Genomic DNA, 11,017 nt, shown 5'->3' on the forward strand with positions numbered 1-11,017 from the left:
AAAGTCACCATGAATGGGCGTGGGTGGGCGAAGCTCACCCGCACAGAGCGTGGATACCCAACACAGACCCCATGTGGGGCTTTGTAGCTTTCTCATTGCTTTCTAAATTGTTTTCCAATGCAACTTTTTAGCACAAATATTTAATTCAAGAAAAATTTTAACTAATTTTTTTTAGAAAGCATTAAAAAAGTTGTCCCAATTAAAATCTTAATAGTGCCATCAGAACTTCATGCATTTGTAGTACATGGAAACTACTTACCAACAACATAAGCAAAATGAGTGAGGCGGCCAACTTTTTAAACTTTAGAGTATATAAATAGTGATGAATATGAGGTAATTAGCAATTAGTGAAGATAAATGTTAAGCGCAACAGTTGGTATTAATTAACATGACAATGTGAAGATTGAGGTGCACGATGAATAAGCAAGGGAAAAATTATTACGTGCAGGTCCGGATTTGTCTGGAGATCAATAAAAATACGTCATGTCGTCCTAAAAAATTTACTGCTCTCAGATCCAAGTGCTCAGTACCGCTCAGTACTGAGCGTGGAACGGGACGGTTCTCCCGTCCGGTATCCGCACAGAATAATCTCCCATAAGCTAGACGTAAAGGAGAAGCCTATAAACAAATCCTCTGGTACTTGGCGTGGAAGAGAATAGCAGAACTTCATTCCGAAAAAGGCGTTGGGCCACCTGAAGTGGTTGCTTGACACAACTCTCCTTGGCCTATTGGTTGAGAGCTTAGGCTTCCAACTAAGAGGTCCAGGGTTCTAGTCTATATGTATGCGTTGTGTGTGTGAGTTTGCCTTAAATGGCCTAAATGTCCTAAAAAAAAAAGTGGTTGCTTGCAAGTTACTATTTTAGAGCTAGATTCCAGATTTCTGAAGTCCATCTACTAATTTAGTTAGGAAAATCAGAATCCAACCTTGCTAACTTTCACAAATAAGTACTTCAAGTGTGGAATGTTTTTTTTTTTTTTTTAAAATCAGACTTGCCATGTTAGCTTCAGTCCATACTCCATAGTAATAGCTTGATCGATATAGTGATGTAGAAACATCTTAGCTTTTATTATGCTTAATGACTAGTTTACCTTTCATACTCTAGATAGTTCTATTTACTCTTTAAATAGTTGGCTAATGTAAAGGATTGAGCTCATTGAATGAAATATTATACTCTTTGAAGCCTTAGAGCTTGTGTTCTTCTTCTTCCCTGGATTGGGATCGAAATCCTTCTTGCAGGTCGAGTCTTCCAACAATCCACTACATCATATAATCATAAAAAATTAATTATGACGAGTCATTAATCAACAAATTTCTCTTATTTCTACTATTTATATAATCCATCATCACCATCCTCTAATTTCTCGCATTGGCTATTGCTTCTGATTTACGGATAAGTAGTGTTGTGTCAATCATTTGCATTCAAACCTTTTCCCAATCTCCAAAAAAGCAAATCATCAACTTTGCCTAATTAATGCTACTCTATTCAGCACAGTGAATTATTATATTGCATTTGATAAGTTTGAAGAATATTTAATTAACGAAATAATTGAAAATTTAGATTGATATTTATAGGGTTTTGCATTCTGTTTTCAGGATCTACGAGAAAGAAGTAGCTTGTTGATTAACTATTCAAGATCTAATCTGAGTTTATATATAGGTATTCTTCTTTTAATTTTTTGTACAGCCATGACTAGCTTTTGTTATGTTTAACTCTGCTCTCTGCTATGTAGACATGTATTATAGTATTACCACTTGTCATCAAAAAAAATTTCTTGATCGAGCACGAATCTCGAGGTAAGTTTTTATAGGAAACTTTCAAAGTTGAATTTGGGACCATTCAAAGTCCAATTTTAGTAAACTTATAGTTGAGCTACATCTCGAAAAGGTGAACCCAATGCCACAAAATTCAATCAGGTACGAGCCCAAATGGGTCCAAATCAAGGGCCCCAAACACGTTTGAAAGGATCAAAGCATAAATTGGATGACCAAATGATTTTTAAATTTGACATTCTTATAGATGAATCGAGTAACTTGAGGAGAAGAATCCAATGAGCCCAAGATTGTCAAATTTTGACATCATTAAGACACTTAAATAATCAATAAACGGTCTATGATCAAAGGAATCAATATTAGATGTCCATTTAAAACACTTCTAATGTGGCCTTGACCTTTTTCTTATTTACTGGCTATACTACTCTAAAAAAATTATAAATAGACCCCATCATTTCTCATGCAAGTGATTAAAGTAAGGAAGAGAGAGAAACTAGAATTCATTTGCCACCATACTCCTCGACCACCTTCGGAACACCAACCGCCGTCGGACTATCATCGGACTTCTGCTCGGCACTTTCACGAGATTTTCGCCCCGCCACCAATCATCGTCAAACTTCTACTATCCACCAATTGTCACCAAACTTACGCCCTACTACCAATTGGCACCAGATTTCCTCCCAGCCACTAAACGTCATCAAATTACAGTCCTTTCGACCATTTTCACCTTCCAACCTCCATTGCCCATCGACTACAGCCCTTCTGACCAATGTCGCACGACTATATTCTTTCTGACCTCCATCGACTGCCAACTACAGTCTTTTCAGCCTTCGTTGTCCACGAGCCACAATCTTTCTGACTACCTTTGCCCGCTGACTACAATCTTTCCGATCTCCATCGCTCGTCAATTATGGTTCTTCCAACCACCATCATCCGACTACGATCTTTCCAACCTGTGTCGCTTTCCAACCACGGTCTTTCCAACCACCGTCGCCTGCCGATGGTTTTTTCAACATCCATTAATCACTGACTCTGATCTTTCTAGCATCTGTCGTCTGCTGACTAAGGTCCTTCTGATCATCGTCACCCAACTATAGTCCTTTCTACCATCGTCATCCCACTATTGTCCTTCTGACCACCATTAATCACCTGACTATGATATTTCCAACCTCCATAGCCCGCCAACTATGGTCATTCTGACCACTGTCATCTAACTACGATCGTTCCAACCTTGATTGCCCACCAACTAAGATCCTTCCGACCACCGTCACCTGACTATGATCTTTTTGACCTCCATCACCCACCAACTACGGTCCTTCCAATTACTGTTGCCTGATTACGATATTTCCAACCTTCGTTGACCGACTACGTTCCTTCCGACCATCATCGAATGATTGCAGTCCTTCCAACTTACACTGTTTGACGACTATGATCATGCCGATCAAATGAATATGTCAACACTGATTCATCCATCTCCCACTATGTAATGCACTCTATATGATGTATATTTATTACATCAAGCAAATGCCTCCCCCCCCCATGGAAATACCTCATTCATAATCGACTTTAAATTATGGGGCTGGTTGCAACTAGACCCATCGAAGAAATAGTTACTCCGCAAAATGCCTCCTCTTTGGAGGTGGCAGCCAGAATAATCCACATCATGCTACATAATTTAAGCCATATTTAAATTATTATACTACTTATTACGTGATTTGGCTCAACCCCTATTTAACCTTTGAATCTTGAATCTCTGTTTCTTCATGTTTAATTTCTGGTTTATTTTCAAAATCTTGCTAAACATGACTTGGGAATTAGAACACTGTAAAAGCTGCTTAAAAAAGATTTTATTTGAACTCCATAAGTGAGTTTCCTCTATTTAAGCTTGACTTTTACTAACATTATATGAACAAATTACTTTAACACAAATTTGGTTGTTTTCTAGCACTTCTAGCTTCACCACGATTTCATCAACATCTCCTATTCTCTTTGCATGCAACACCACAAGATAACACTCTTGCTTGAAAACTACATACTGCTCCAAAATTGGGTAACAAGCCTCAAGGCCATCCGTCCAGGTGTACTGCATTAAAAAAGGGTGAAAGGTGGATGGGTATATATGGATGGTTATGACATCCCGAAAGTCATCATGAATGTGCATGGGTGGGCAAAACTCACCCATGCAGAGCGTGGATACCCAACCACAAACCCATGTGGGGCTTTGCAACTTTCTCATTGCTTTCTAAATTACTTTCCAAAGCAACTTTTTAGCGCAAAAGTTTTTAATTCAAGAAAATTTTAACTAAAAAATTGTTTTAGAAAGCATTAAGAAAGTTGTCCCAAACGAAGTCTTAACAAGAACTTATGCATTTGTAGTACATGGAAACTACTTACCAACAACATAAGCAAAATGAGCGAGGCGGCCAACTTTTTGAACTTTAGAGTATATATATAAATAGTGATGAATATGAGATAATTAGCCATTATTGAAGATAAATGATAAGTGCAACAGTTGGTATTAATTAACATAAAAATGTGAAGATTGAGGCGCACACTGAATAAGATAGGAAAAAATTATTATGTGCCAGTCCGGATTTGTCCGGAGACTAATAAAAATGCGCCACATCACCTCCAAAAATATGCCGCGCTCGGTACCGAGCACTCGGTATTGAGCACGAAAACGGATAGTTCTCCCGTCCGGTGTCCGCACATAATAATCTCCCATAAGCTAGACGGAAAGGAGAAGCCTATAAACAAATCCTCTGGTACTTGGCGTGGAAGAGAATAGCAGAACTTCATTCCAAAAAAGGCGTTGGGCCACCTGAAGTGGTTGCTTGCAAGTTACTATTTTAGAGCTAGATTCCAGATTTCTGAAGTCCATCTACTAATTTAGTTAGGAATATTAGAATCCAACCATGCTAAGTTTCACAAATAAGAACTTCAAGTGTGGATTTTTTTTTTTTTTTTTAAATATCAGACTTGCCGTGTTAGCTTCAGTCCATAGTAATAACTTGATCGATAGAATAATCTCTATTAGAAAACCTTTTGTATCATGATACACTCTTAAAAAATTAGTTAAGATGAGTCTTTGTACAAGCTAAGATGTTAAACTTTATTTTTCTCTATGGCCACGAATATTCCAGGACACAACAGTATGCGCATGTACGTGTTGTTGGCTTAATCAAATATAATGTTACTAATTGAGACAACAAGAAATACATAGATAAAATAAATTAAAAACATTTTATATGAATTTTCTTAAGATTTTTATTGGGAAAAATACAAAAGATTCATGCTCCATTTTAATTTATATTTGTATTAATAGTGCATGCAAGATAAAATGGCCTTATCATATAACAAAATCAATTATTTTCCTTAATTTTCAGGACACTACAATGGCCTTATCATACTTGTACATAAAATGTAAGAAGAAAATTGGTTCAAAAAAATAAATATATTTGTTGTTGTTCTAAACCTCACATTTTTCATTCCAAAATCCATGGAAGCCAAAAGGGAAGGTGAGATGTTTTGGCACTTCTAGCTTTACTTCTATAGCATCATCATGTCCTATTCTCTTTGCATCCAACACCACAAGGTAACACTTCTGCTTGAAAACTGCATACTGCTTACCTTCTGCTTGAAAACTGCATACTGCTTCAAAAAAGATAACATATATGAGCAAAAATTATCACAAGCATTGAAAGAAAAATATTTTTTGTTCTTCTAAATATGTGGCAATGATATGAAGTTATTTTACCTCTATAACAACAATATAGCCATCTTCCTCACCCTTGGCATTTTTGGAGATAAACATGGGCTCTCCTATGAACTTTCGACTCTCAGTACACCATGACTTTGTTATACCATTAGAAAAATCAAACTTGACCACAGTATCAAAAGGAAAATGTGGCAAAAATTCTCGGGAGCCAGAAGTCGAGCTAGCGTACATAAACCTATTAGCTTTTCCAGAGTTGGTGGGATTGATGACCGGAAAATCAACAAGATTTTTCCACTGGGTCGAGGAATCAACAATGGAGCACAAGAGACATGATCCTTCAGCATCTAATTCTATTGATATCTATGAAAATGGGTAAACATTAATCATAATCAATCATAATTTGTTATTGATTATACTAGTTTGAATCACTTAAATATCTAATTTACCTTAACTAGATGGGGCAGAAGTTGTTGTTCTACATTCATGAAAGAAGGATCCAATTTTGAACTTTGTGAGTCATATCCTACAAGGAAAAAAAGTATTTATCACCTAGAAATCAACATTGGTTGCATATGAAAAGTCCTCATTTTTAGTAATTTGGTTTACCAAACAATTTCTTCTGGTTGAACCATTGGTATGAGCAAACAGAAGCTTGAATTTTAATCTTTGTTTTGCCATTGCCATCCTTTTCTTCATAGGCATTGCCAACATGACATGTCCATAGTTGAGAAGGAGCTTCAATTGGAATTCTCCAATCCCTGGATATTGTGTTGTTGCTGAATCTTGGAAGGAGATAGATTGGGGTTGTGGGCTGACTGGGATTCAAAGAAATAGCTGATATGATTGGTGCTAAGCCAGATATGGCAAGAAATGTCCCTGTGTTCCAAGTAGTTGAATTTTCATTTCAAAGGTTGATTTGATACTATGTTGCACCGATACGGATACGACGACACGGATATGACACGATACGGATACGTGACACATCAATTCTTAAAAATACAGGATACAGGTACGGAGCGGACACATCATTATAATTTATAAATCATACATAAAAATTAAGAAAGCAATCAAACCATAATATTTGAAATTACCAAAAAAAATGAAAGCAACATCATTTGTAGCCTTGTATAGCTTATAATATCAAAATAAAAGTAAGCATTAAATGTTTAGTACAACAACAAAAGCATAAACATAAATCTTCTAGCACTTGAAGTTTCAACTATTCAATAGAATGAATGATATGATTATCTTCTTCAGTGGTTTATCTTTGAACTTCTATATCATATTCAATAAATATCATAACTTCTAATTCAAGCTCATCAAGTGAAAGATTAGCAATTTCTAATTTTTCCCATATCATCAAGAGACTCAAATCGATCTCGAAAATGAGAGAACCTCGCTCACAGCCGCGGAAGTAAATACGACGCGTCTTTTTTTCATATTTCTTTCTTGTTTTTCAAAGGACACGCATATCGGTTATGCGTGTCCTTTTGAAATTAAATAGTATTTTAATTGGATGCGGCTTTGCCGTATCCGATCGGAAGTGTATTCGTGTATCGGTGTATCCGATACATCACACCTTCACAAATAGATGTATCGGTGCAACATAGGATTTTGATATCATCAAACTAAATGCATAATAAAAATGGCTAAATGGAATGAAGATTTAAACCTAAGATATTTGTCTTAATGCGGTTGCCCATTATGATATAATAAGAATCGGTGAAGGCCCAATCATGGATCATTAGTTGGTCTGAAATGAGATATTTCTTTTTTTGCATCAACTCAAAATTTTTGTCAAATTCTGCAGCCAAGAAACAGACAAAAAATTAACTTTTTGTCAACAACTACCTAATCATTTCATAATTACATTATACAACTCTTACATGATTTGAGGGAAAAAAATATAAAGCAGAAAGATGTACCATAAAAAGTGAAGTTAGTTTCAGGTAGAATAATGTCTTCAACGTTGCATGAAAGAATAAGTAGCCTATTCCTCTGAGCATCAATTTTGTAATGTGACATAGTTCTCTTTGGAGGTTTCCCTAACAATTCTGTACAAAAAAATATCCCATATAAAATCATAGGCTAAACATTTAAAATTAATATTAAATTTAGGCTTCATTTGGTACGATTTTATTATTGCTTCTTAAAACAATTTTTTAGTTTAAAAATTAAAATTTTATATTAAAAAATTACTTTAAAAAGCAATAACAAAACCGTCACAAACGAAACCTTAGGCAACCAACATCTCAAATGGCAATATCTATCATACTTTTATGTTTCTTCGCTAAGAAACATTAGCTTTGTAGCATGAACCAGAGCTTATGAGGTTTTGTTTGGGATAGTTTTTTATCGCTTTTTTTTTTACTAATTTATATAAAAAGCTGTCAAATATTGATGTATTTGTAGTACAAGTATACTACTCATCCGCAATATAATCAAAACGTTTAAAGTTTTCAGGGGGTGTAAATTTATAAGTAATTGTTGGTGTATATGTCGGGGGTCCAAGGGGGCAGCGCCTCCTGCGCAGGGTTCAACCTACCCCCCAGTATTTAATTATATTGGGGGAAATTGCCTAAAGACCATAGTATTTTAATATTTTTAGGGGGGTGGTAATTGCCTAAAAACCCTTGTAATAAATACTAAAAAATAAATTAGAGGACAAATTATCTAAATAATAGTATAATGAAAAAAAAAATTAGAGGAGGCAATTGCCTCCCTAGCCTCCAAAGGGTTCCGCCCATGCCTGCAAGAAGAAAATAGCTTAACAAACTTCATAGGATTTGTTTGGGATGGTTTTTTTGTGACTTCTTAAAACAATCTTTTAGTATAAAATTAAAATTTTTATGCTAAAAAACGGCTTTGAATGAGTCGAATGCTAGGCCCAATTGAAGTCTGTGGCTGGGTTTCTTGGAAGTTATTTTAGTAATAGTTTTTATTATTATTATTCCAGAATACTTGCCATGAATCAAGAGCTTAGTGATTCCGGCGGCTAGGTTTAGTACTCCGCCGCCGCCGCCTCTCCTTTGTCGTCCCTCTGCTGCCGTGATAAAATCAGCTGGGCCAACGGTCGCCAACGACTTTGGCTCTAACTCATAGGGATAACCTCCCTCCCAGAGACAGAACAACCGCCCAGCCCATGTCAACACGGTGGTATTCGCCACGTTCTTTATACAGGTCCAACTCGGTGCTCTCCAACCTGATTTCAACCTGGAAAAAATCCCCGATCGTCGGAACCGCCATTCCCCTGTTTTTGCCTCCCTCTCCTCCTTCGCCGCCTCTGTTTCCACATACCTCGCCGAATACATCACCACGCCTCCACCAATGAAGCGAAAGGCGCGGAGGTATCCATGGCCGTCGAGAGGGTTGACGGTGGATCCGTGGTCATCGGAAATCATGCCAGGGCCAATGAGGTAGTATGTTCCGAGGGGGAAGTCGGCAGGGAGGCTGCCTTTGGTGGCGACGAGGGGGAGGGGATCGACGGACTCGGCGGGTTGGGAGGAGAAGAGGCGCTGGTAATCTTCCAAGGCGGTGATGGCGGCAGCGGCTGTGGCAGAGGAGGAGGAGGAGAATGAAGAGTCGGGAAGGTTGGAAGGAATGGGGATGTTGGAGGAGGCGGAGGGGGAGGGGATGCAGCGGTAGCAAGAAGGGGTGGTCGTGGTAGAGAAAAAGAAGAGCTTTGATGTTTTCGTGGGTTGATTGAGAGGTTGGGAGAAGAAGAGAAGACGGTGGTGGAAGGCGGCTTGCATCTTTATGAGTTGAGGCAGAAATAAGGAGATTTTACCGTTGGATTTTGTACTTATTTGAAAATTAGCTAGCTTGGTTATATAGAAGCTGGTGGGTGGGTGGTTGGATTAGAGGTGTTAAAATCGGTCAACGGGTCGGGTTTGAGTTCAATTAGAATTGACTTGGGTCTAAAGCTCAGTTTTACAATCAGTTAAGAAATTCTAACCCGAACATGACCCGTGTTGAGTTATCGGATTGACTTGACCTGACACACAAACCCACAACATAGCAGGTGCGGAAGTGGTGCCAACGAGTGCTGGAGGACAGAGGCAGGGTCGAGCCGCGAATGCATCGGTGCGCTTGTGCGGGTGCAGTTGACTTCTGCTAGGTGAGCATGGGACCGCGGTTCGGAAGTGAGGCAAGGCGCGAGTGAAGCTCTTGTAGGAGGCCAAAGGAGGGATCAACTAGTCGAACCGTGAGCGCGGTGAGGCAGGTATAGGGCTGGACTGGCTGGTAGCGGGCGCGAGAGTAACTAGGCAAGGGTAGCGACTCACGAGGCAGGCACGAGTGCGCCTGCGCGGTGCGGAATGTAAGTCCGTGGCGAGATCCTGGATCCACTCATGATGCGGGGATCCGGGTCAACTTCATTTTTCAGGTCAACCCCGAATCCGACCTAATTTTTAGACGAATAAAAAATTCGAACTCAAACCCTGCCCATTTTACAAACGGTTTAACCAGAACTCAAATTTTTTTTTTTTTTGTCAAATCTCGATCGGGTTTCAGGTTGTGTCAAATTTTTACACCCTTAAGGTTTGATTTATGAAGTTGGTCATTTGATTATTTGAATTGAATTGAAAAATAAAAATAAAAATTATATAATAATATAATAAATTTAGTTTTCCTATTAAGAAATAATGATAACATTACAAATTATATAATAATATCCCATTAAAAAATTGAGTTAGCATGCATTTAAACTTCTTAAATTTATCTCTCTCACTTATTTTAATGTAAATTGACTTTGTCAAGAACAAGGCTTTGAGTTTGTATTACTTGCTCGGTCTTTGCTCCATCATGATAACGCTTAAAATCCATGGCTTTGATAATGATAAGTTAACTTTAATTTTGATGTAATCTTACAACTGATATATTATTAATATATTATATGTTCATTTTAAAATAAATCTTGAAATTTTAAATATGATTATTAAACATGTAGCTCATATGTGTATGCACTTGGCTATCTAAGGTTTTGTTTGGGACGATTTTTTTTATTGCTTCTTAAAGCCTCTTTCTAATACAAAAGTTAAAATTTTTATACTCAAAAAACTGTTTCAAGTGTAGTCGATTATCAATGAAGGCCCTCCTGGGAGAAGGCCTAAGCTGACGTACATCTTAATGGAGTACATTAATGAGTAAATACAAAGAGCTTACTCATCTAGGTATTCGTTTGTTAGAAGACTACATCGCGGGCACCGTAGGTCAGGAGGATCTAGCAACTGGCGACGGAGGATCTAGTCGCGGCGACGTAAGTCAGGAGACGTAGCGGCGGGCGACGGAGTGTCGGAAATGACTATAGTCGGCAGGTCGACATAAGTGCAGGAGGACGTATTCAACGGCGACGGTATTGTCGAAAGACTGTATCAGGGGCGCGCGTAAGTCAGAGGACTGTAGTCGGGCTGGCCACGGGTCGGAAAGAACTGTAGCTGAATGACTGAAGATCAGTAGGATAGGTCCAGGTAGACAGTCCAGCAATGGAAAGAAATCTCTTCGCATAGACGTCCAACGAAGTCCGATAC

At 38.1% G+C, this 11,017-nt stretch overlaps 1 protein-coding gene across 2 annotated transcripts in view; it reads right to left on the bottom strand.

Annotated features, from left to right (window-relative positions):
- Positions 1 to 5,125: 5,125 nt before the first annotated feature.
- The window catches only part of LOC110102850 (PLAT domain-containing protein 3-like), a 23,875-nt gene continuing 17,983 nt past the window's right edge, over positions 5,126 to 11,017 (bottom strand). Inside the window, exon 2 of one of the 2 annotated variants that reach the window (XM_028693278.1) lies at positions 5,126 to 5,393. In XM_028693278.1, the coding sequence (XP_028549111.1) occupies positions 5,241 to 5,393 (153 nt within the window). In that variant the 3' untranslated portion in view covers positions 5,126 to 5,240. Of the gene's footprint in view, positions 5,394 to 7,519; positions 7,544 to 11,017 lie in introns of those variants that run through there. The other variant, XM_028693281.1, reaches the window with a different exon arrangement.

Source organism: Dendrobium catenatum, unplaced genomic scaffold (assembly GCF_001605985.2).
Source record: "Dendrobium catenatum unplaced genomic scaffold, ASM160598v2 fragScaff_scaffold_249, whole genome shotgun sequence".
Lineage (NCBI taxonomy): Eukaryota > Viridiplantae > Streptophyta > Magnoliopsida > Asparagales > Orchidaceae > Dendrobium > Dendrobium catenatum.